At 26.5% G+C, this 27,500-nt stretch overlaps 3 protein-coding genes across 4 annotated transcripts in view; all 3 read left to right on the forward strand.

Moving 5' to 3' along the window:
* Positions 1 to 13,550, forward strand: part of LOC101239894 (sorting nexin-8) — a 23,144-nt gene extending 9,594 nt beyond the window's left edge. For both annotated transcript variants that reach the window (XM_065803175.1, XM_065803176.1), the window contains exons 8-12: positions 4,377 to 4,509; positions 9,037 to 9,105; positions 9,364 to 9,513; positions 10,902 to 11,045; positions 13,070 to 13,550. In XM_065803175.1, the coding sequence (XP_065659247.1) occupies positions 4,377 to 4,509; positions 9,037 to 9,105; positions 9,364 to 9,513; positions 10,902 to 11,045; positions 13,070 to 13,180 (607 nt within the window). In that variant the 3' untranslated portion in view covers positions 13,181 to 13,550. The remainder of the gene's footprint in view (positions 1 to 4,376; positions 4,510 to 9,036; positions 9,106 to 9,363; positions 9,514 to 10,901; positions 11,046 to 13,069) is intronic.
* Positions 13,551 to 13,755: 205 nt separating this feature from the next.
* LOC100215842 (THUMP domain-containing protein 1) lies at positions 13,756 to 15,024 on the forward strand. The gene has a single exon (XM_065803177.1). It carries the CDS (start codon positions 13,986 to 13,988, stop codon positions 14,961 to 14,963), a length of 978 nt encoding a protein of 325 aa, XP_065659249.1. The 5' UTR covers positions 13,756 to 13,985; the 3' UTR covers positions 14,964 to 15,024.
* A 3,022-nt stretch (positions 15,025 to 18,046) lies between these two features.
* The window catches only part of LOC100200349 (3-phosphoinositide-dependent protein kinase 1), a 51,090-nt gene continuing 41,636 nt past the window's right edge, over positions 18,047 to 27,500 (forward strand). The window contains 2 exon segments of the mRNA NM_001280902.1: positions 18,047 to 18,136; positions 21,056 to 21,098. Coding sequence (NP_001267831.1) covers positions 18,047 to 18,136; positions 21,056 to 21,098 — 133 coding nt within the window.

Raw genomic sequence — 27,500 nt, forward strand, 5'->3', positions numbered from 1 at the left:
GAATTGCCAAATCTTGCAAGATAGATATCTGCAAGATAGATATCTAAATTCATTGTTGTTACTGTTGCACAAACTATTGGTTCATTATAAATATTGCTCCACCCATCAATACTCATGGTTACAGACTGATCATGTAGCAAACCTGAACACCTAGTTAAACTGTTCTTGTGAACAGTATCTTGTAGTTTTCCACCAATATCAATTCTATTAGGAGGGTTATATCCTGGGCGTAAAAAATGGATCATCTTGATAAACTCTGGATGGTCAACCATACTGAAAGGTGAGTTAGTAGCATAAATCATTCTTGCTATCTGCTCATCAATAGCTTCTTTTTCAGATTGAGTGGTTTTAATAAGGTATGATTCCAATATAGTTGTCACTGTCTTGCCACTGCTTGGTCTTGTCACTGCTTTTTTATTTGAACAGAAAAAACTTGTTTTATCTACAGCAAATTAACTAGATTCAGTTTTCTTAATAGAATATTGACTAGTTTCTGGTTCTTCAGTTGTCTGGTTGATATTTACTAAGGTGTCTTGACAAATAATAATGTTTAAATGCATTTGTACACCGCAGCTTTTGCATTTACCTTTATTACCCTTTCTCCCAAGCCAAACTTTCTCTGTCCAAACTGCATCTCTTTTTCTACTGGCACCAGACATTTTTATTTCTAGTTATATATATATATATATATATATATATATATATATATATATATATATATATATATATATATATATTATTTTTTTTTTCAACTAAAAAATAACAAGCAATTATAAATGAATTCTATGATTTAAAAAAATTTAAATATACTCTTATATAAAAGGAATATATTTATATTTATTATATAAATAATAACAAAAACAGAAATTAATGTAATTAGTCAATAAGTTAAAACAAGAAAAAAAAATTACTTATATGGATAAAAATCTTACAATAAATTTAAAAATTTAATGATTTATATGACTACTATATATTTTATAATGTATTATCTGACTATCATAACTAATACTAGTTTATGCACTAGTTATATTTAGCTAGTGCAATTTACTTTAATTTGATTAATCAATAAATAATCGTTAAAAATAATTATAATCAAAAAACTCAATTTAAATCATAATTTTTATTCAATCAATTTAAATCAAAACAACACGATTCATTGAAAATTATTTATAAGGTTTTGTCATTCTGCTTGATCATTCTTCTAATACTGTTGGTTAACTTCATGAATATCATTGGCTTTGTTTACTTTTTAAATTCTTCAATTTAACTCTATACACTGACTCCTCAAATATCGGATCAGGGCATTTATAATTTCTTTTGCTCTTGAATGTTAGCATTGTGTTTTATTCTCTATATTATTTATGTGCTTTGTCTATTTTTACTTTTCTATTAAACTATATTTTTGTCTGGACAACTGTCAAAATCAAAACTAATTCTTTTTTATCATTTTTTATTTTATTCTTCCCTCATGCATTCATTTTATTATTTTTTTCTTTTCGACATCTTCACTTCCAAAAAGGCAGCAAGAACCACTATTAGAGTTGGAAGTTACTTGAAGAGAAAAGATGAAATTTATAAAGCAAGATAAATATTAACAGACGACTTCAAAGATTGTAAATTAAATGAATCAGGAAATCAAGTTAAAGAAAGCGAATTCCAAAAAACTGATGTTTGAGGAAAAAAACTTGACAATTAAGAATTTTTTGAGCACTTAGGAACAGCCACTGTAGAAGGATGAGACTTAATTGAATGACGAGTAACACGAGAATGAATTTTAGTAGATGGCACAAGAGATGCTAGCTCTTTAGAGCAGTGGCCATTATAGTATTTATAGAAAAGAGAAAGAGAAGCAACAATATGATGATGTGATAATGGTTAGAGGTTGGCTGCAAGAGCAGGTTTTGGTAAACTATGTTTACAATGCGTTTTTGCACCTTGTCTAGAAGAGAAAGGGCATCATTGGAAGATTTATGAGAACTAATGAAAAATCTGTACTTGTTGCTTATACCAATGTTGTGCTTGCATTGCCAGTTCCTATAGAGGACAAGAGGTCTTATTTAAAGACATTTCAAGTGCTGCATTAAGAAAAAAGTTCAAAAGGTTCAATGACTTATAACATAATGTTTTTAAGCCCAGAGTCCTGGAGTCCTTGCCGCCATTATATCTAAGGACTCTAGGTTAAAAAGATGATTATTCCTCAAACTTAAATATAGGCCAAAAGCTTCTTTACATTTTTGGGGTTCCTGAATACTGAAAGCTAGGAAAAAATAATATTTTTTGTGATTTTAAAATCTGGAGTCCTTTTTGGGACTCCGCATCCCTGGTGAATGGTCATGAAATATAACTATTTTTCAAACATAATTACAATCACCACAAAAGTAGATGTTTATGGGTAAAATACATTCGTGTTAGTTTTGAAAATCAGAAGTCAGATATAAATCCATGTATAAGTGTTTAATCATGGCACTCTGGAGTATGACTAGGCTGGTTTGACATTAGTTTAACGATAAATCTTTTACCCTGGTCAATAACAGCATAAGATTTTACTAAATGACACAAAAAGAACAGATCTACGCATTACACCTATACATCCATATGTACTTACAGTCTTATACATTGTTTTGCATGCATCTTTTTATTTTATAGATATATTGACTTTGTTTTAACTTTTTTATCTTTAACCTTTAATTTATTAATAAAAAGAAAATTTTATATCACAAAATGTCAAAATGCTCAAAAAATAAACGAAAGTATAATTCTCTGTAAAAATAGCAAATGCATATAGTTCTCTCAAAATGAAATACTACACAAAGCAATGAATGATTTAACATGTCTTGTATGATTTAAACTGTCTAAAGTATTAGCCTGACACAGTATTTAAAAATAGTGGTTAATGTTACTAGTTTTTGAAATGGGTCTTAATGTGTGTGTATATATATATATATATATATATATATATATATATATATATATATATATATATATATATATATATATATATATATATATATATGTATATATATATATGTGTATATATATATATATATATATATATATATATATATATATATATATATATATATATATATATATGTTTGCCTGGTTATCTGCTTAATATAATCCATTTATCTATAATCCATTCTAAATAAGTGTGCGTGTTCATACACACCTACACATACAAATATACATATATATATATATATATATATATATATATATATATATATATATATATATATACATATATATATTTGCAGATATATATATATATATATATATATATATATATATATATATATATATATATATATATATATATATATACATATATATACAACCCTCGGAATTAGGAAAAATGAGGTCGGCAATAATTTGCAGACCTCAATCTTTTTGAGGTCGGCAATAATTATTTGATACAAAGGTTTGATGACCATAAAACATAAAAAAAAGTCGGCAAAAAATTGCCGACCTCAAACACTTTCAGGTTGGCAGTTAGGTCAAGACACCTAGTATATATGACTCGCAGAGGGGTGCTGCTACATAGACTTCGGGTTTGGGGTGGGGCAGCAATCTTTCATTATTCTTTGTTTTTTTCTTCATTTTCTGAAAGCGTCGTATGTTATAAAGATGAGTACTTTGCTATAAAGATGAGATATTTATATATATATATATATATATATATATATATATATATATATATATATATATATATATATATATATATATTTTAGGGTATCCCAGAAAAACAACGTTTTAAAAAAATATATGCTGGCACCACCTTAATGTGTTCTATATAATAAAAATAGAACTGGTTTTAAAAAATTTTGGAATAAAAAATATTTTTAGGGGTCCCCCAAGACCCTATAATATATGTTCAAGAACATATAAGGAGTTCCTGATATTATTAAATGAAAATTTTTTCGTCAATCATATTGGGTCTCAAATGAATCAATATTATGAAAATTTGTTATAAAAAATTTGAAACTTGAAAAAAAAAATTTCGAAAAATTGGTTTAAGTGGACTTTTTTCTTTTTTAGTTAATAAACTTTATTTTTTTATTCTGCTAAATCTAGCATTTATTTTTAAATAGTATAGTTATCATTTTTAAAATTTTCACATAATTTAGCTCTATTTGAGACCCAACATACTTTTGAAAAAAAATTTTTTTTTGATAATATTAGGAACTCATTATATGCTCAAGGGTCTTGGAGGACCCCTAAAAATATTTCAAAACTTTTTTAAAATTAGTGTTTTTTTATCATATAGAACACAGCATATATTTTTCGAAAAATGCTGTTTTTTGGAACACCCTAGTATATGTATGTTTGTTTGTGTCTTCACATTCAGCTAATGCACAATAATTTATTGAATTTAGGATTTTGTCAGAGGAATCAAGTGCAATAACTAATTGGGCAACTGGTGGTAGAAACACATGGCAGCTTTTGCAAAAAGGCTTCAAATCTCTAGTTGAGCCATTTACTGCTCTTGCAGAAAAATATGCTATTTATGTAAGTTTTAATTACCTCACATGTATCTTTGATGATATATGAGTTTTTTTCTTTAAACAGTTTTTGTCTTTATAAATATCTTTAAATATAAATGTCAAAGTATTGTTATTAAAAGTTTTGTATATTAATTGATTATGTACAAGGAAGGGAGTGGGGATCTTTTTTTGGTTTATTATGAAAGGAAATAATAATCGTTTATTACGAATGGAATGAGAAGAATTTTAGGAAGTTTGAAGAATAAGTTTTTAAATTATAGGCTACAACACTAATTATTTTGATATATATATATATATGTGTGTGTGTGTGTGTGTGTGTGTGTGTGTGTGTGTGTGTGTGTGTGTGTGTGTGTGTGTGTGTGTGTGTGTCTTTATATGACCAGGCAAATTATATTTTACCTTGATGATTTGACCACTGGGCTTAAAAACTATAAGTTCCAAGTCATTAAATATTATAAGTTTTTTTCTTAAAGCAGATAATAAATCAACGAATATATTTAGAGCTTCTGAACACCAGAGACTATGAAAGGATAAAGATATAAAGCCGGAGTTTTTGGGACTCCGCATCCCTGATATATATATATACACACACACACACACACACACTTATATAAATATTATATATATATATATATATATATATATATATATATATATATATATATATATATATATATATATATATATATATATATATATATATATATATATATATATTATATATACTATATATATATGTGTGTGTGTGTGTGTGTGTGTGTGTGTGTGTGTGTGTGTGTATATATATATATATATATATATATAAATAAATATATATATATATATATATACATACAGTCACCAGAATTAGGGTTGGCATTTGGCAATGCCAACCTAACTTCCGTCTATAAAGTGTTTAAGGTCAGCAAAAATGACCTCATTTCTATGTTTTATAGTAACCCCTTTGTGCAGAGTTTTTTTGCCGACCTCTACCAGTTTGAGGTCGGCAAAAAATTGCAGACCTCATTTTTCCTAATTCTGAGGGTTGATATATATATATCAGGGCCGTATCCAGAAGCAATTCCATACCATTTTAGCAGTATGGGCACCCAAACCAATCTGCCCAAACTAAAAATTCCTTAAATCATAAAATCAAACATTAAATAAATTAAATAAAAGCAAATAAAAGGAAAGAAAACATGCACTGTTGTTAGATGTACGTTGCATTTTATAACTATCAAAGAAATGGCAGACTTTATTAGTGTTGCCTACTTATGTAATTAATTTGTTCGAAGGAGTGTTATACATCGTCAGGATGTAAACTAGCCCAGCGGGGCCCTGTTAAACGGGGTTTTCCCAAATGGTCATAAAATTAAAATTCCCAATTAAAAGGTCAAAATTCTCCAAAAAAAGTTTGCCAAATTATAGTTTAATGATAATTCTAAAAATTATTGAAAATTAATTGTTTTTAAAAACTAAGGGGTCGTCCATAAAGTACGTACGCCAAAAATTTTGAAATTTGACCCCCTCCCCCTGTTGCAATGCGTACTTTTATGTCCCTATCCCCCACCCCCCTTAAAAGTATGTAAGTTTCTCAAATATGCCCTCCCCCCCATCCATTATTCATTTATTTTTCTCAATAAAAAAGTTTATTTAAAAAAAAAGACAGAGGGTACATTAGATACTTTACACGACTCCAAAACTCTTTTTTTTAAAAACGTCTTTAAGTATATATGCAAATAATAATTTAAATAAATTTAAAATACATTGAAGGTAAGTGTGTATTTGGGCGAGAGGTTAATGTGGCAGAAATAGTCGACGGAGATCCACATTCGATTCCTGGTGAAATCCATGTAAACCTTTTTTTGTTTTAATAACGAATCAAATGTAAATAAACTATACCTAAGGTAGACGTTTTTTTCAGGCACCCCTCTTTAGTAAGTAAAAAACGAGTCTTACGTGAGATCAGTAATATTGAAAACAAAGCCTAAAACCCAGTGGGAGGGGGCAACAGCAAATTTTGTGCCCTTTTGCTAATTTAAGAAGCTTTTTATTTTAGCAAAACCTAGCGGTCAATTTTGGAAGATTTTGAGACGCCATTGACACGTTTTTTTTGGGGGTGATTCCGTCCCATCAACCACAGCCCTCAGGTCTTACTCAGGGCCAGTATATAAGAAGTGGCATGTGTGTATGGGCCCCCTCAGGATTTTTTGATGTTCCAGATAGAACACTTTCACACATCGTGCAAGCTTAAGTTTGTTAATATGCCAAATGAGGTGGCCTTGCAAAAAATTTGGATGGCGGAGGCCTGGGAACAAAAAGCCCTAAAGCGTTTGCCTCCCCCCTTCCCTGCCCAAACGTGAGGGTAATATGTAGCAAAATTTTTAACTTTAACATCTAAAACTAAATTTAAATTTATCGACAGATTTTAATTTTTGTAGAAAAATATTGTAAATTACAAAAAAGTTATGACCATGCAAAATTTACACCCCTCTCATTTTGGAGGTCGGGAGGGTAAGCGTTTTAAGGCTTTTTGTTCACAGGCCTCCGCCATCCTGATATTTTGCAAGGCCTCCTCATTTGGCATAGGTATAAACAAACTTAAGTTATGAGTTTGCACAATGTGTAAAAGTGTCGTATCTGGAACATCAAAAAAATTCTGAGGGCGCCCATACATATGTGTGCATAGAGGAAAACTATACCCTCTACTCCATATACCATACATCTTTTTATGTTGGCAAACTAGAATTTTTAGTCAGAATGTAACTTCCCTATTGATTAGCTGGTTAATTGTGATAAATTAGAAAGTCGAAGTACGTACTTTTAAATTGAACCACCCCCCACCCACCCATACGCTTTCGTACGCTTTTTGAAGACCTCCCCCCTCCCCCCTATGAGCGTACGCACTTTATCGACGACCCCTAATAGAAAATGGCATAAAAATTCAAATTTATTGTGCAAAACTTGAACAAAAATGAAATCGCCGTTATCGGTATAACTACGCAATTGCATAACAACAAAAACGTCTCTTGGGAAAAACATTTTGAGATGATAGGGATTTTCTTGGCAACATGCTGTAAAATTCATTTCTCAAAATTTGCAAATATTTTTTTGAAATGCGTTCCAACAACAGCAAATATTAATAAATAAAAAATCAGCAAGAAATAAAGTACAAAAAATCTCAAAAAATAACAAATTTGACTGGTTTTACACCCAGTTGCTATTTCTTAAAAATTTTTGCTCTTTTTGGCTGAAAAGTTAAGCAATTTAAGTTAGATGTCAAGCAGGATTTTAATAGTAATTAAAAGTAGAAAATAACTGGCTCTCTTCTGCGGAGATTTTCATTAAACATAAATTGCTATATTACTCTAAAAATCGTTCTTTAATGCCCACCAGTGAAAAAAATATATATTCAAAAAAATACTCATAACATGAAAGCAGCAACAATATATTAGAATTAAAAATAAATCAAATATATTATTCTTGATAATAATTAATTATTATACGCCGATTATGATTATTTTATAATATAAAAATATATAATTCTTAATATGTCTTTGGAAATCGGAGCTTAATTTGCTGTGTTGTGAAATGTTTAATTTTGTGTTGACTTCATATTCATCTTCAATAAATGTTACAGACAGTATTTTGTTTTATTTATGCGATTTCAAATCAATGTAAGAAAAGGACCCCATGCATTCCCGGTACACATTTTAATCACAGGGGAGGGGTGGATTTTTGTTAAAACGTTCTATCAAATTTATTCCTGGTTAGCACCCTGATCATAGAAGTGCAATAAAGAACTTTCTTTTTTTTTTTTTTACATCAGATCAGTAAATGAGGTCTATGAATGCTTTATAATTATAAGTTTTTGTCTATCAAAAATGTATTTGGGAAAAATACATTTTTGATAGACAAAAAAAAATGATAATTGCTGCTTGAGATTTCTAAAAATAAAATTAAGCTTGCAATAAGTGATCCAAATCATAAATAAAGATAGTAAAGAAAATGTTGAAAAAATTTTTCAATTCATTTGTTTGATATTGAAAAGATAAATGGAGAACAATTATGCTTGCCGACTGGTATTAAATAACATGGATAATTTTTAAATTTCATTATAAAATTTAGTAGTTAATAAAGTATATAATAAAATTAAAATTTTTATTAAATAAAAGAAAATAAGATGGGTTGATAAGATAAGGGGTTGAGTTGCAAAAATTTATTAGCTTGTACATAAATTAGATTTCTTTTGTAATTGTATTTTAATGTTTAGCATTATAATGTTATAAAATTAGTTATTTAAAAACTACAAAAAATTTTGAAATTTGTAACCCACTTTTATGAGCAGTCAGTCAAAGCATTACAACTTGTTACACTAGGAAGTGCTCTTTTTATTAGTGTTTAAAAAAAAGCCACACTAGGAAGTAGCCAAAAAGTAACAAATGTTTTGTGACAATCCGTTATTTCATGCAAACTTATCTCTTAAAGTATTTTTTTATTTTTATGTAAGCAGTTTTAATGTTTAGTGAAAAACCTATTGATATGATTATAGAGTACTAAAGAAACTCAAGATGTTGGCGATTGTTTAGAGATGTTTCTTGATATTACTACTGGTTATAAGGTTTTCTTTTTTTTTTTTTGTTAAATCACTGGTATAATATATATATATATATATATATATATATATATATATATATATATATATATATATATATATATATATATATATATATATATATATATATATATATATATATATATATATATATATATATATACATTTATCCTTTATAACTTTATTCTATAAAATTTTTTATTTATTTTATAAAAGTAATAAATGTTTAGTCTAAAAATTACAAAATTAATTTTTTTTTACTAGGATTTACTTGAAAGACATGAAAAAGGAGTTCTTCGTGACCACCAACTTGCATTAAATAAAATGCAGCAGTACAAACAAAAGCATCACATTGCAACTGTCAAAAATGTTGATTCAATTGATCAGCTGGAGCAACGCATTTATCAGCAAGAGGTGTTCATTTAAGTTAAAATATTCAAATTTTTTTTGTTCCACCCAACCCATCACCCTTAAAGTAAACTTTTTCAGATAAGCAATTTGTTGGTGCTAATTTATATAGTATGTAACCACAGTTTGACCAGTTGGGGTACTTTTTCCTCGCTCGCATTTTTGTTAAAAATTCTTTATTAGAAATAATAAAATAAAGTTTTTATTGGTCAAAGTATATATGTGTTCTGGTTTTTTAACGGAAATTGTTTATTAAAAAATTTTGTTGTTTAGCAAAATATTTAACATTTTTGGCAAAGTACAATATACTGTTTTTGCAAAGGGTAATTATGTAAGGCAAATTATCTAATTATTTGATTTTTTATAATTTATTAAGTCAAATCATTTGATTTAGCAGTAAAACTCACAACTTTTTTTTTTTTTTTATAAATATTATTTAAATTATTACTTTAAATAATTTTAAATGTTTAATAGAAAGAAAAAAAATGTTTTATTAAGTAAAAGATGGAAAAAGCTTGTGAAATATGGATATACTTTTCCAAATTAAATTTCAAATTGAAGGAGCAATTGATTCACAAAAGGAATAGAAATAATTTAATGACAAATGTTTTTGCATACTTAAACTTGTATGAAGTGTCACTGGTGATGGCATGTTGAAAAAGCCATTTTCAGTGTTTCATCGTTGCAAATTCCAAACTTTTAAAAATAAATGGAAGTAATTTTTTTATATTTACTTTATTTTTAATTTAAAAATAAAAGTAGTTTTATAAAATAAGTTTATTTGAAATTTATATAAAAGTTTCTATTTGAATATTTATAATTTATATAAAAGTTTCTATTTGAATTAACTTGAAATAAAGCTTTTCTTAATCTAAATCTTTTAAAAGTGCATCATTCAAAGTATTAGAAAATGTTTTGTTGTTTTAAAATATTACTAGTGGTACTTTGAATTACATGACATAATTAAAATTGGTAGTTTGAATTACATGACATAAAAAATTTAATAATAACAAATTATGTTCCTATGACAATAAACTAGTCATATCATTTTTTTAAATAAACAAAAACAACATCTAACCATCTATATTGTGAACAAAATTATTATTAGTTTTTCAATTTTCTTCCTTAAAATTGTGAAGAAAATATTTAAAATATTTATGTATATGTAAAATATTTATGTTTTAATATTTTTGTTTCTATTTATATTGTATTAAAAAACTTTATAAATGTCTTGAACTCCAAATTTTTTTCAAATTATTTTCTTAAGAAGTTATAAAACAGTTAAAATAATATATGTATTTAAAAAACTGTTATGCAGAAAGATGTAGCAAATTTTTTCTTGTGGTGCAGTGTTGTCCTTTCTGTGTGTTTAATTAGTATTTTTAAATGCTTAGGATGCTATTCATACAATGGAGAACAGAAATTATTTTTCTTTATATTGCTTGCAAATGGAAACACAGCTTATACATTCAAACTTAAATATGCTTATTGAAATGTTGAGAAACCTTGTGGATGTTGAAATAAAAAAACACATTGAGGTATTTACGGTACTTTTTAATGACTTGAAATTTAAAAATTAAAAAAATTAAAACAATATTATGTTTACTTGCCTTTATATTTAGTTCAGCAAAAATAAAAGTATTGATCACTTGTTTAAAAAAATTCAATTTTCTGTTTGTTTTATTAAATGTTGCCAAGTAACTTTTTTTTTTCATTAATTAAAAAAAAAATGTCATTACGAAGAAACGAGTTAATTCAGTGTTCTGCACACCTGTTTCTAAAAATTTTCTCACTTGAACTCCTCTTTAGCTTGTGGTCAGAGTTTCTGTGTTTTTCATCATTTATAATAATGAATTTCCTGATAATTTTACTTCTAAAGAAGCTCTCTGGTGATGACAGTTATATACTCCAGTCTTGACAAAACCTCATCACTTTTTGATCAATTCAACAGCTGATCTTGAATGTGATCTCTCTTCTGTAACAGCCCAGGTCTTGCAATGATTTATTATGCATATTACTGCTAGAGTGTATATATATATAGTCTAAATATGTATGAAATACTGATGTCATTTCATATAAGAACAAAAATTGTTATCATTTTAGGCTGGTTCTTTTAATGAACTAATTTTCAAGTCCAAAAGTTGCATTGTAATGTTGTTAGACCTGCTTTAACTACCAAGCTAGAGCCTATGTACCATCACCCTAAGTTCCTATCTCTTAATCTTTTCTATAGATGCTACCATGGTTGCTGCACAAGTAAGCTATTGCTTGTTCCATCAACCAAAACTTAGACTCATTATTCAGCATAGTTACATTCTTTTACTTAAACTCTACTTTTATGCTCAAAAAACTTTTATTTGTTTAGTTTTTTTTAACTTATACAATTTTCTAACTTATACAGTTTTCTAACTTATACAATTTACAGCTTTTTCAAGTTTTTTGTTGTATTACTCTTTAACTCTCTTGCGACATGGTTGTTACTTGCGACATGGTTGTTACTTGCGACATGGTTGTTACTTACGACATGGTTGTTACTTGCATCCTTGTTGACAGTGAATTCATTAAAGAAACAAGTTCTGTTTGGGTGGACCACTATATATTTATCAAATGACTGAAGAAAACGTAATTCATTAAAACTTGAATTATGAATGTTTAATGATTTGATAAATTCTTGACTGATGCTACTGGAAGATTTACTATCTTGTGAAAGCAAATTATTTTATCTATTACCAACTTGTATATTCTTTCATTGCATGTTGTCTAATACCTGTTTATAGATTTTGCTTCAGTAACTTTCATTCATTGCATGTGTTTATTCAACATTCATTTAATGTATTTAATAGATAAAGTTTCATTAACAGAAACTATTGCACTTTATTACAAAGAATAAAATTTATTACAAAGAAAAAAATGCCAGAAAAAATTTATCATCCACCAAATGTTTTTACTTTTACAGTTTACATTTTTTAAATTTATATAAAATTAAAATAAAATTTAAGTTATTTGTGAGTAGTAATTAAAATCATCTTCATCATCTTCATCATGGTAGTCATCATCATCAAACTGGCTGTGGCTAGTCCAAGAAAAAAAAAGTTTGCAGTTGATTGCTCTGAACAACCTGATTGTTCAGATCAAAATAATTAGATTTTATTGTTCGATTAATTTTTGAAAAATTGATTTGATTGTCACTAAAGGGTAGTGATGTAGTGGTAGAGCACTTGCTTCATAACCAAGAAGTTCTGAATTTAATCCCCACCACTTCCCTGGTAGTACCGCACTCAACTTGTTTCACCCCACAGCAGCCTTGTTCTTCAAGGTTTGTGTTTCGGAGTTGAGAGAGGGTTATTACCTCAATTAAATAGTCTCCTCATCTGTAGTGGCCTTCTCGGCCTTGAGGCAGTTAAAAATAAAAATAATTATTAACTTTCAATTTAAAATTAAAAAATAAACATTTTTTGTATTTGTTGTAAATTTTTTAATAAAGATAAATATATTTTTTATAATAATTAAAAATTTTTGTATGATAATAATTATTTATAAGTATAGTTTGATTTTTTAATAGCTTGCAGCATTATGGGAAGAAATTCGTGTACCAGTTGACAGTATAGCATCTTCTACTATACGTGTTCAATCTCCAGTTTCTCCTTCTGCGCCTCCTGCGTATTTTGAATAAATATTTTTTTAGAATAATTTTTAGAAACTCAGTACCCGACTTTGCTCGATTTTTTTCGTACCAGAATTTTGTGACTAATTTACTTAATAATTTATTTCAATTATAAATTAATTACAGTTAAATTAACTGGTATTACTAATTGTATTGACTTCTAATTAGTTTGATTACTAATTTTATCTTTTTATAACATTATTTTTAGCTAAGTTTCTTCCAAATTTCTCTTGTATTTTTGATTTTTATTTTACTCTAAATTTTTATGCTTAAAAGAAAATGTTTTATATGAATAAATGTAAAGAGTTTTATATCTTTATAAATGTATAAATAAAATTAATTATGTTACTTAATTAGTGTTGTTTCTGAAGAATTTAAATGTTTTTATCATAGTTATTTGTGTTTAATTTTTACTTATTTGTTTCTTATTGTTTAAAATTGGTCAAAAAGTTTAAATAAGTTTTACATTCCTAATGATTTGTTATTGTTATCATTAAAAATAATATTATAATTGTTATTATTATTGTTTGAATTCCCTTTAAATTTCAAAAATGTATAATTAATTTTTTTTTCATGGTAGTTTTTTTCAGTTTATAAAAATATAATTTATTTAATTTAATTACCAAAAAAGAAAATAAAGAAAAAAAATTAAGTTGTTTTATAAAAAAAACTAAAAGAATATTCTTTGGTTTTATAAGTAATTACAAAAAAAAATTTTAAATAGTTAAATTTCCAACGCAGGTGCCTTGTTTTTGTTGTTGTTGTTTCTGTTTCAGCATTATTCTCTGATTTAGCTATTAAAAAAAAAAGCAATATGGCTGATTCGAGAAAGCGAAAAAATAAATCTCATTATAAAAGTAACTGGAAGAAAGGTAATTGGGCAGAAGAGCTTAAACCAAACATACAAGGGTTTATAATTACATGCAACTGTAATGAAAAACAAACTGTTCAGGAATGTTATCGTCTATTAAATGAGTATGCAGAAAAAAGATATGGACCAGAGGTTTGTGAAGAAACCAATGAAAGTTATGAAGATCTTGATGTGGATAAAGCCCTAAAAAAAGAAGTAGATGAAATTAAGAAAATGAAAGATACACAACGAAGGTTTACAAGTGTGAAAAATAAAGCAAAAAATGTTATCTTTATTAAAACTACATTGCCCGATCCTTCTCAATTGTCATTTGATATTTATAGTGATATTTTATCAAGTCAGGTAAGAAAAACTAAGTTTTGTCTGCGGCTTCTTCCAGTTGTTAAAACATGTTATGCAAAATTTGATCAAATTATTGCTGCTGCAACACCCCTTATTGAAAAGTTTTTTCACCAAAGTAAAAGTCCTTTTACCTTTTGCATTATGTGGAAAGTTCGCTGCAATAACTCATTGAAGAAAGAAGAAGTAGTAAGTAGACTAGTAGAAATCATTTTCTCTGAAGAACGAGGCCATACTACAGACTACAATGCTCCAAAGTATGTTTTCAATTTAGATATTATTGGTAATGTCTGCTGTTTTGGTTTTTTAGAAGATTATTATAAGTTTAAAAAATACAACCTTGACTTGATTGTTACTGAAAAATCAAATAATTTGGAAAAAAATTTAAAAGATGCTGATAATTTACCCCAAATTGTACATGGAACTTGTAACAAAGAAAGTCAAGTTTCTGCTGAAATTCTGACTTTAGAAGGTACCATTTCAGAAAACGTAGATTCAATATCACTTGATCACAATGAAGAACAGGATTCAAATACTTCTCTTCAAAGTCAAGTCAACTGTGAAAACAATGAAACTTGCTGATCTTAATCATAATTTCTTTGATATGTTTACTTAGGTGCTTCAAATAAAAAGTTCTAAATAATGTGTTTTTTTATTTCAAAAAAGATTGACCAATTTTATATTTAAAAATAGTATATATATATATATATATATATATATATATATATATATATATATATATATATATGTGTGTATATATATATATATATATATATATATATATATATATATATATATATATATATATATATATATATATATATATATATATATATATATATATATATATATAAACACTTATCTTTTTCTGTCATTTAATTCTTATGTAGGATTATAAGAAAGAATCTTTAAATATCAATAAAAATTCAAAAACAGTTTACACACAGACTTAATAATAGATATAGTACAAGTATATAAATATATATACACATAAGTATTTTTGCACACTCAACTTGTTTCTCCGCGCAGCGGCCTTGTTCGTCGAGGTTTGTGTTTCGGAGTTATAGAGTTAAAAGAGGGTTATAACCTCTGTAGTGGTCTTCTCGGCCTTGAGGTGAATTTTAAAAAAAAAAGCTGTGCGTAGAATGTCACTGATGTCTAACTGAAATAGGCATTTGCTGAGGTTTTAGTACATAAGAGTTTAGTACATAAAAATTAATATATAATATTTAATTAATATTTAAAAATTAATATATAAAAATATTATATATTAATTTTCCTTTTTTTTTTAAAAAAAAGAAGTTTTAATTTAAAATTAAAAATTTTTAAATTCGATTTTTATAAATATATGCTCGCTCAAAGCAAGCTTTTTTTTAATCATGTTTTTTAATTTTTTTTTGTTAATATTATATATATATATATATATATATATATAATATATATATATATATATATATATATATATATATATATATTTATATATTTATATATTTATATATATAATTTATTTGAAGGATAACATCTTGTCTGAGATTATATTTATATTCTTTTAGCTCTCTTAAAATTTTTTGAGCTTCATATGAGCTTATTTTGATAATATTGGAGTCTAGGTCAATTTTTTGAATGTTTTTTGCAGGGGTAATCATGCACTTTTTGTTTTACTCAAGATGCGGCATAATTGGATTAAATAAAAAAATTATTGAATCTATCAAAAGCGTAAACTTCATTTTACATGACGAGAAAGCTTTAAACTTTAGCTAAAAACTACACTATAAGGTACTAGTGATTGTAAACAATAGGACCTTTTGTTTCTAATTGGTTGGATATTTTATTCAAAGTGCCTAAAGGATCCATCCTAATACCAATATTCTTTAATACTTTTATCAATGATTTATTGTTATTTAAAAACATACTAAACTTTGTAATTTTGCAGCTTAACACTTGTTATGCTGAAGATTGCAGTTTAAAGAAGGTTGTTTTTCAATTGCAAAACAAAGCAGCTTATATTTTCACCTGTTTTAAGTTTAACTCTATGGTTGCTAAACATGATAAATTCAATTAATTTTTAGTTGATTTAAACACACAAAAATTATTTAAAAATAGATAATGTAATGGTTTTAGCAACTGATAAGATAAAACTGCTTGGTATTATTATTACTAATGATCTAAAGTTTATGAAACACATTAAATATTTATGCAATAAAGCAAATAGTAAATGTTTTGCTCTTTCATGCATAAATTAATTTTTATCCTGTGATAATGCTACCCTGTTGTTTTATGAATAGTTTTTCTCATTTTCAATTAATATGGATGTTTTGTTCAAAAAAAAAAAATTAATAAAAAAGCACTTCGTATTGTCCAAGAGGTTTGATTTGTCACTGAATGATTGTTAAATTTTGATAATAGTCCAAGGTTTCGCTCAAGAAATAAGCAATTTCTCATGATATAAGTTTGTAAATCAATTAAATTTCTGATCCCAGAATCCGAAAATCTATTCACTATAGAAAATCTAAACTAAAAACTTCATTACAACAACAAAAAAAAGATTTTACCTCTAAAAGACCGTGTGTGCGAAAAATCTCGAGGTGTTTAAAAGACTGGTCATACTAGTGTGTGTGTGTGTTTGTGCTGGTGTAATTTCTATAATGATAAATGTGTTGATTTAAATTTCTTTTTTCAAGTTGAAATTTTGTGAATATATCAACATAAAATAATTTTTTTAAATTTAATTAAAATTAAGTTAAGATCACCAGCTATGTATATGTTACTATACTTTTTTTTTTTTAAATATGTTACTATACTTTTCATTTGTTGCAGTTGCAATAAAAATCTTACTATTGATGTCAGTTGTTAAATTGGTTCTTTTTTGTAAAATTCTTTTTTTTTAATGATATCCAAAACTTTTAACGCTTGGCTGTCAACAAAATTAGTCCCACTGTTTTTAGCAGTGCACATAATTTTTTTGTAATCTTAGTAGCTCCCTAAAAATACAAATTATTCCAAATTTTGTATTTTTTTTTTTAAATTTAATGCTTTGTGTAGAACTCTACAGATTAATGATGTTTTTCTTGTCAAAACTTTTTTGATCTTGATGCTCAATATTCCTCATTTAAAAAAATTCTAAATTCCTCAACTAAAAAAATTCATTTAACAAATCTTATTTTACAAATGAGCCTTACTACAGATTGAGTAAACCCTGTGGATAAATCAGTTAAAAAAGACTTCAAAATTTTGGATTGCAGTTTAATCTGAATGCTAGTGAATTTTTTTTTAAATGTTGGCCATTAATTTTAACAACAAAAAAGCCATTCAAATGCTAACATCAGTAGTAAAATATATAATTATATATATATATATATATATATATATATATATATATATATATATATATATATATATATATATATATATATATATATATATATATATATAATTATTATTAATAATATATATTAATAATACTGCTTATAATACTTAATTTTTAGGTATGATAAAATATTATTAATATTTAATTTAATAATAAAATTTAAGTACTTTTCTTTTTGCATTTTTCATGATACTTTGATTTCAATATTTTATTTGTTTATAAAACATTTTATATTTTTTTATACTATATTGCAGAATGTAAACATTTCCTAAAATATAACAACAAGTTAATGTTGAAGATGCAAGCCCCAGCTGAAAACAAACCAATTAAATATAAGAGAGAAGATTTCATTTTTGGAAAAACTCTTGGAGAAGGTTCTTATTCAATGGTACTTACAATCATTAATAAAACATACTACTTTATTTTAATCATTTATTTTTTAACTAGTTGATAAATTAATTTTATAAACACATTGATTAATAAAAACATACTGCATTTTCTTTTGTTCTACAATTTAAATAGTTTAATTCTAAGTTGTTTATATATTAGCTGTATTTTAACAGTTGTTTAAATATTAACTTTATTTCTAGTAAAGATGGTAAAAATCCTGGATAGAATGATTTGTTTAATGTCTAATTTAACTAAAATAGTTCATTTTATAAAATATTTTATTAAATAATTAAGTAATTAAAATTTTAAATAAATATATTTATATTAACTATATTAAGCTATGTTAATTTTAAAAAAGCATTGATTTTTTTATTTGTGTTCAATTTTTTGAGCATAAAAACTGCTGAGAATATGCGTTTGAACTACACATTTGTTGTTACTATAGATACTTGTTTAAACTACACATTTGTTGGTACAAATGTTTGAACTGCACATTTGTTGGTTCGATACACATCCGTTGATTTTTATATTTGTGTTCAATTTTTTAAGTACAAAGACTGCTGAGAATACTCATTTGAACTACACATTTGTTATTACTATAGATACTTGTTTGAAGTACTCATTTGTTGGTACGAATGTTTGAACTGCACATTTGTTGGTACGAATATTTGAACTGCACATTTGTTGGTACGAGTGTTTGAACTGCACATTTGTTGGTACGAGTGTTTGAACTGCACATTTGTTGGTACGAATGTTTAAACTACACATTTGTTGGTACGAATGTTTAAACTACACATTTGTTGGTACGAACGTTTCGACTATACATTTGTTGGTACGAACCTTTGAAATACACATTGGTTGGTACGAATGTTTGAACAACACATTTGTTGGTATGAACCTTTGAAATACACATTTGTTGGTACGAATGTTTGAACTGCACATTTGTTGGTACTATAGATACTCAATTGAACTACACATTTATTGGTACGAACGTTTGAACTACACATTTGTTGGTACAAATGTTTGAGCTACACATTTGTTGGTTCAATACACATTGGTTGATTCAATAGATAATAAATAATTATATGCTTTATGAAGGTGATCAGTTCTTGTGCCTTTTTCAAATTACATAATTTTTATTAAATTTTAGAAATTATTTATTCTTTTATTATAAGTGGTTTTTGTACTGCTGCTGACTCTTTTTCTAACTTCATTTAACTGTTCATTAATGGTTTCATTTATTTTAGTTAAATTGTCAATATTAAAATCCAGTCCTAAGTCTAGAAAGCCTTTTTAATACAATATTTTATATTGTATTAAAAAGGCTTTTTAGATTTATAATCTTGATTATGCTTAAAAAGATTTATAAATCTTTTTAAGCATAATCAAGAAGTTGCTTTAATAAGTTTCGCTATCCATAATTGAATGAATGAATTTTCCAAACTCAACTTATGCTTTTATAAATAATTGTCATTTTTTATTAGAGACCAACAATTTATGTTTAAACTTTTCTTTCAGATGCATTATCACCTAAAAATAAATTGTTTAAATCTAAAATGATTTATTATCAGTAATAAATGCTAACCTTTTTTGACCTTATTCATAGGTTTTTGCTTATGTCTCCTTGGTAATGCAATTCTTTCTGTTATTTCCTAATGAGAGTGCAGATCTAAAACTCAGTTTAATGACTCTGAGATAGTGAAAGCTCTCAGAGATTCCATCAATAGCTTCAAAATATTAGAGTATTAACAGTGTTTGGCGCATGGAAGGTATATCTGTTAGTACTTTTGGTGTGCTTTGTTGTGGTCTTACAAGAAGCCCTTTTTTATAGTTTTGGGTTAGTTAGCAGAAAGTGAGAAGTTAACAGTAATGAGGTAACTGTATTGTCTATTGTCTATGGTTTCACGTACTATCTATGAATATAAGTTTTTGTGGTTTTCACAGTAACTTTACATCTGTAACTCTTATGGAAACTGTATATACAATCTGTAGTTTGCATCTGCTAAGGCTGCCTTCTTTATTGTATTCACCATTTTCTTACCCCTGATTCTGTTATCTACTTCTAAAAATCTCCTATTTGTTCTTGTATGGAATGCTGTTGTCATTTTAGGCTAGTTTTTCTTATGAAGTTAAATATACAACTTTTTTTAAGTGCTCACACGTGTGCATCTTTCGGTGTTGACACACTGTAAGTACTAGTATTAACAGTGTGTTTCAATTAAGAGATATTCTGAAAGTCCGGTAATATTTCTTATGCTGATTCTATTCTATTTATTCAAAATTTAAAATTTTCAAAACTTAATGAATTTATGTTTTTTGAGTTGTTCAAGGAATATGAGTAAATAAGTTTAAACTTTTTGAAAAAGTTTAAACTTATTTACTGAGTTATTACCTGAGTGATGACAAAAAAATATATATGTTGCTGCACAAGCAAACTATTATCATTTGTTCCCTCAACCAAGTTTCAATATTGCATGATGTTTTTGTACTGACATAAATCCAAAAATGCTTAAACTTAAATTCTAATAATTTTTTAACTCATAAATTTTCATATTCGTTTATTTGTACGCTCACCAGGTGTTAAGGAAAGGCCTTTTTAAATTGGTTAACTGTTTTTTAGAGTTTCCAAAAAACCGCATATATAAAAAACCGCAGTTAACTGCGGTTTTGGTTTTTTTGTGAAATAATAAAACTTATGTAAGTTTATCTTGAAATGCTTGTTAAAAAAGTTTTTTAAACAAAGTGTTCTAACATGTTTATATTTCGAAATAAAACTTATAATAATTTATTATAAAAAAAATTTTAAGAAAAATAAAGATTTTAACAATTCATCAGATAAACATTTATGTTGGTTATTTTATATGCAGCATGCTACTTTATAAATATAAAAGAAAGAATATATATGCTCTCTTTTTAGGTAGTCAATGCTAAAGAGATCAAAACAAACAAAGAATATGCAAGTACGTGAGGCTTTTTATCAAAAATACTAATAGGTTTTTAGGAGGGAAGTTTTTATCTTGCAGTTTAGTGTATGTGTGTGTCTATTTATGCTCTTGTCTGTTTACAAAAGCAGTGCTCAAAATAATTATTTATAGGTTGTTGATCAACACTAATTGGCAGAAATGATAAGAATTGAAAAGTAGGCACTAAATTATCAAATAATTTTGCGGACGATCAAATTTTCCTTAAATTTTTACTTTAACCAAATAGCATACAGTTTAGGTGATATCATATTGTTTGTCCGAATATTAATTCCACAATCAATTGCATTTTTAGAAAATTCTAATTATTTTGTGCAATGTTACTCCAAATATCTATCCCTTAAAGCTTTTCATTACTAAAAAAATTAATTTTCAAAACACTAACAATAAGCTATTGCTTATTGTATACAATAGGGTATATGCATGTTATTGTTTTCAATTTTTAAACTACGAGGGTTAACTCATTATTCATTTTTTTGAATCGAACAATTGTTTTTTATATAATAATCGTTTTTTAACAAAAATGATACAAATAAAAAACAAACAAAAAAGGTAATGAACTTTTTACCCAATATTTGATTATCAAATTTTTTTTTTAAAACAAAAACATGTCAGAAACAAAATTAAGGCTTTGCTTTATTTAGTTGACGAATCCAAATCAGTTAATGTTTTTAAACTTGTTTTTTTTTTTTTTAAATAAATTTTTCTTTTTGATTGTGTGGGTCTTGGCACTGCATCACTGGCCCATAACTCAATAGCAGAACTCAAATTAAATAATTTAGAATCTATTTCATCCAAACTTACTCAAATTAAATTTTCTAAACCTTTCTCTTTCAGAGAGTTTCATGTATTCATTTCATTTCTATTCACTAATGAAAAAAGACGTTCAACTTTTGCATTAGAAACAGGCAAAGTATATATAATAGTTTGACAGTAATTATACCGGAACCCATTTATTTTTCATTGAGCTAGAAAAGATCATGTGGTGCTAAATATTTTACAGTGTAGTTTACTAAGCCAAGATGTCAAGCATCCAAAACATCATTACAGTTCATTCAAAACCAGCATGTTGCTACAGCATTCTTTAAAAGTCAAAAAGGCTTTCAATTCCTTTATCCAGGAATGTATCGTTTTTGGTGCTTTGAAGCCATCTTTCTGTATTTAAAACTTTTGTACAATTCATATCAGTGATAGTATCACTTGTTTCCACAAGCTCTATGATTGAAATACTAACGATTTACACACTCTACGATTTAATCTATAATCACACATTCTATGATTGAATTACTACACAATCTATGATTGAATTATCACACGATCTATGATTGAATAACTACACAATCTATGATTGAATTACTACACATTCTATGATTGAATTACCGCACAATCTATGATTAAATTACCACACAATCTATTATTGAATTACCTTATAATCTATGATTGAATTACTACACAATCTATGATTGAATTACTACACAATCTATGATTGAATTACCACACAATCTATGATTGAATTACCACACAATCTATGATTGAATTACTACACAATCTACGATTGAATTACCACACAATTTGTGTGGTAATTCAATCTTAATGTGTTCGCTAGGATTAAAGTCAAAACTTTGCAAATACTATTCCATTAATTAAATTTGTTTGGATTTAAAAAAGCGTTTTACTAGGGTTGAAGTGTGCTTTGGTCATTTTTCTTGCTTAAATATCAATCCCCGAGGCATCCATCCCCAAGTCATTTTATCATAAGTATGTGGCTGCATAACATTTTTAATGATATCCTTGTACATATTTTTATCCATTATGTTATCAATTGAGTTGATAGGACTGATAAAATCTCTATTGAAGCTATTTAATACAATAATATACCTTCGTCCTTTACTATTGGTATTTCAATTCTAGAGCCTTTTGGATGACAAACATATCTAGTACCATCAGATCCAAATAACATAAACTTCAATTCATCACTAAAAATTACTTTTGAATATTGTTCTCTTGCCTAGTTTAAATGTTTATCAGTAAATTTCACGTGCTTTTTTTTATTTGATTTGATTCTTTATAGAAATAAAAGGTTTCTTTACAGGACACCTTTCAAATAGATTTGAAAACTTTAAATGATGCTTGGATGTGTCAACACTAGATTTCATACTATAAAATTCTTTCACCATTTGACAAGACAGCATTTTGTGTAGATCATTTATCATGGCTCAAATTAAAATTTTATCTTGTCTTTCAGATGTAATTTAAGGCCTTCCTTACTTTAGTGATACTCTATTGTTATTTCTTTCGTTATAACCATTACAGGGTTATAACCACAATTAAGTAGCCTCCTCGTCTGTAGTGGCCTTCTGGGCCTTGGGGAGGTGAAGTTACAAAAAAATAAATCTTTTTTTATACCTGCAACTATTGATTTACATTTTCCTAATGCAAACTGAGCCGCAATGTCTCTTGTAGTTATGCCTTTTTCAATTACATGCAATACCGCTTTTTTAACGGATAAACATGTATATTTTCAAGTTGTCATATTCAAAAATTATTCAAAACAAAATTCTTTTTATTTAAAAATTTACTTAAAATTTTATTCTTTACCTTTTTTCTTAAAATTAAATAAGAGTCTTAAAACATTTTAGATTTCTTTGGTTTTATTTATTTTTACTAAATCGATTTATTTTGAAATTCAAATCAACAAACATTGGAACCTTTACCATAAAAGTACCAGAAAAACAAATGCCATGTTTTCATTCAAACATTAGTGTTTGCTTAAAAATTAAAAAAAAAAAAAAAAAAACTTGCTGATTTATTTTAATTATCTTGGTATTTTAGTAAGCTTTTATTTTATAATTAAGAGAATGTTCATTTTTTCAATTTTATTTTAACTGTTTTGTTTACAATTTAAATAAAAGGTTTACATGTGTGTGTATATATATATATATATATATATATATATATATATATATATATATATATATATATATATATATATATATATATATATGTATAACGGGTGACAACTAAAAATCCGGACAAAAAGAAATTGTGCGCAAGTCATATTCAGTTGTTTAACTTTGCCACTTTGTTACATTATCAAGTAGTGTATGATTCAAGTAATAATTTTACAGTTTTTGTTTGACAATAGTCAATTTAGTTGTCATAAAATGTCGTCTAAAGAGAAGCTTCTTCGAGAACGTGTTGTACATTTTTATGAACGCCATAAAAGTGTTGGCAAATAGTTTACTGTAGAACATTTTTTGAAGGAAGGTATATCGAAAAGTACAATTTATGATATTTTAAAATGTGGTACTGTTGAAAGAAAGCAAGGATCTGGACGAAAGCCCACAATAATGACCAAGAAAATTTTGAAGAAGTTAAAAACTCGATTTAACAACAAAGATGGCATTAACCAGCACGATGCTGTTAGAATATTTGAGTGTTCCCAGAAGTATATCAGTAGGGCACTCAAAAAGCTTCAAGTTAAGCCAAAGGAAAAAGCAGAAATCGCCATCCTACACCGAAAGTCAAATTACTAAAGTATAAAAAGATTGTCGTTATCTTGTGAGACATTTTGGTAACAAAAATTTCATTTTGGATGATGGAAGTTATTTTACTTTAAGTAAGCCCCAAATTCCTGGTAACAAAATTTATTACACAGACGACTCTTCTGTTACACCACCTGATGTTAAATTTAAAATGTGAAGCAAATTTGAGAATAAAGTAATGTTATATATTGTTGTCTCCGACAGAGGAATTTCAGAGCCATTTTTCAAAGGTAAGTGGTCTAGCGGTCAACCAAGAAGTTTACAAAAACCAATGCTTAACTAAAATTTTAATCCCATTTATTAATAAATATCATTCAGATGATAATTACATATTTTGGCCCGATAAAGCATCGTCACACTATGTGAAAAGTGTTATTGAGTTCCTCCAAAGCGAAAATATTCCTTTTGCACCAAAGAATTTTAACCCCACCAATCTTCTCAATGTAGACCAATTGAAGATTTTTTTTGGAGAACTAAGTTCTTTAGTGTACAAGGGTGGTTGGAATGCTCGAAATATTTCACAACTCAAGCGTAGAATTAAAAAATCCTTGAAAGAAAAGGACACAACTGGTTTACAAACAGCTTGCGCGAACATTAAAACAAAATTGCGCAGAGTAGCGGATAAAGGACCCTTTGTGGAAAACCATTAATTTTATTGTATATTTTAAGTTGTCATCAATTATATATCAACCATATAAGATTGTTATGAATAAATTATTTCATCAAAATTAACATTTCTTCTCATTCCGGATTTTTAGTTGTCACCCGTTATATATATATATATATATATATATATATATATATATATATATATATATATATATATATATATATATATATATATATATATATATATATATATATATATATGTAATGTCAGTGTATTCTACAAATAGAGTGCTCAATGTTCTTAAAGAACAAAGAAATAATAAATTAGTAAAAGATATATATATATATATATATATATATATATATATATATATATATATATATATATATATATATATATATATATATATATATGTAATGTCAGTGTATTCTACAAATAGAGTGCTCAATGTTCTTAAAGAACAAAGAAATAATAAATTAGTAAAAGATAGATATATATATATATATATATATATATATATATATATGTATATATATATATATATATATATATATATATATATATATATATATATATATATATATATATATATATATATATATATATATATATATAGTTGTATCAACTATTAGTATTGTGCCAATAGTTGTATCAACTATTGACACACCTTGTTATGGAATTTCGAATTACTTGGTTAAAAGAATACAACCGGTCTTAAATGAAAACCCTATTAGGTTAAAAAATTCAAAAGACTTTATTAACAAAACTAATCGTGATTAATTGAGCTTATACCCATCAATACCATTTAAAGAAGCAAATTTAGTACTTTTGGATCAGTTAAATAAAAGCGTTTCTTACAAAACAACTAATTGAACTTTGTTTGTTTCGTTGTTATTTCTTGTGGAACAGTGAGATTCATTTGTTAGTGAATTTAGGCCCAATTGGATTGTCTTTTATGGTTGTTTTGGCTGAATTTAAATACCATGAGGAAAAGGCAATAAAAATGGCAATGACAAATTCCTTCAATCGATATTAAATCCTTTCATAGATATGTAGATGATAGCCATTCTAAGTTTTCTAACTTAAAGCAAGCGGAACAGTTCCAAACAATCCTTTACAGACAACATCCTTCTTTAAAATATACTATTAAAGTTGAAAACAAAAATAAGATACTTAACTTTTTGGGTATAACTGTTATTAATAATACACAAAGGAAATATGAGTTAAAGGTTTACAGGAAAGATACTATAACCAATATCCAAATCAAAACTTATTCTAATCACGATCCCAAAATTTTAAAAGCAATATTCAATGGATATGTACACAGAGCATATTCAATATGCAGCAAAAACCATTTAAAAGATAAGAAAAATTTTATAGTTCAAGTGTTTACTGAAAATGGTTACAATGAAAAAATGCTAAAAGATATTTCTTATCAGGTTCAAAAAAAACCTTTAGCAAATAAAAATGAAATTCTATCAAATTCTAATAACCTTCCTACAATCTCTTTACCATGGATACCAATAATATCTCCCAGGCTTAGAAAAATATTCAGAAAAGCTGGTTTGAGAACTGTTTTTAAATCAAATGCTAACCTAAAAACGCTATTAACGTCTAAAAATAAATCAAAATGACCACGCAACAGCCAACCTGGAACCTATTTAATTAAGTGCAAATGTATGTCGGTGAATCAAAACTTCAAATACGAACAAGGGTTCAACAACACCAAAAATTTTTGATTGAAGGCAAGTTAAACCAGTTTGCATTTGAAAGAATCAAATCAAATTAAAAAAAGCACGTGAAATTTACTTATAAAAAATTTGAATGAAAATTCTGTGAAGCCTTTGAGATACAAAAACATCTATGTTCTCCAATGTACGGTGGTATGAATTTGGACAGTGGACCATATGTTAAAACAAGTTTTTGGACTTCAAAATGACATAAAAATTAAAAAAAAATTTTTTTGTTATTTAACGGTCACAACTTTTGTAATTATATTATATTGTATGCTGAAGATGCTGGTGCCTATAATCTGGCAAAAATTTCAGTATTGAGAAAATTCGTATTATCTGATGTTTTAAATTAGTTTATATATATATATACTCTCTTACAAGATGCCAACATCTAAATCATATATACATGTGTGTGTATGTATGTATATATACAGTCCTGGAAATTAGGGTTAGCATTTGACAATGCTTGGTGATTCCGAGGACTGTATGTATA

The sequence above is a fragment of the Hydra vulgaris genome, chromosome 08 (assembly GCF_038396675.1).
Source record: "Hydra vulgaris chromosome 08, alternate assembly HydraT2T_AEP".
NCBI lineage: Eukaryota > Metazoa > Cnidaria > Hydrozoa > Anthoathecata > Hydridae > Hydra > Hydra vulgaris.

What these genes read in the sequence shown, in the direction of transcription:
- LOC100215842 (XM_065803177.1), top strand. Translation starts at nt 13,986, where the DNA reads ATGGCTGATTCGAGAAAGCGAAAAAATAAATCTCATTATAAAAGTAAC.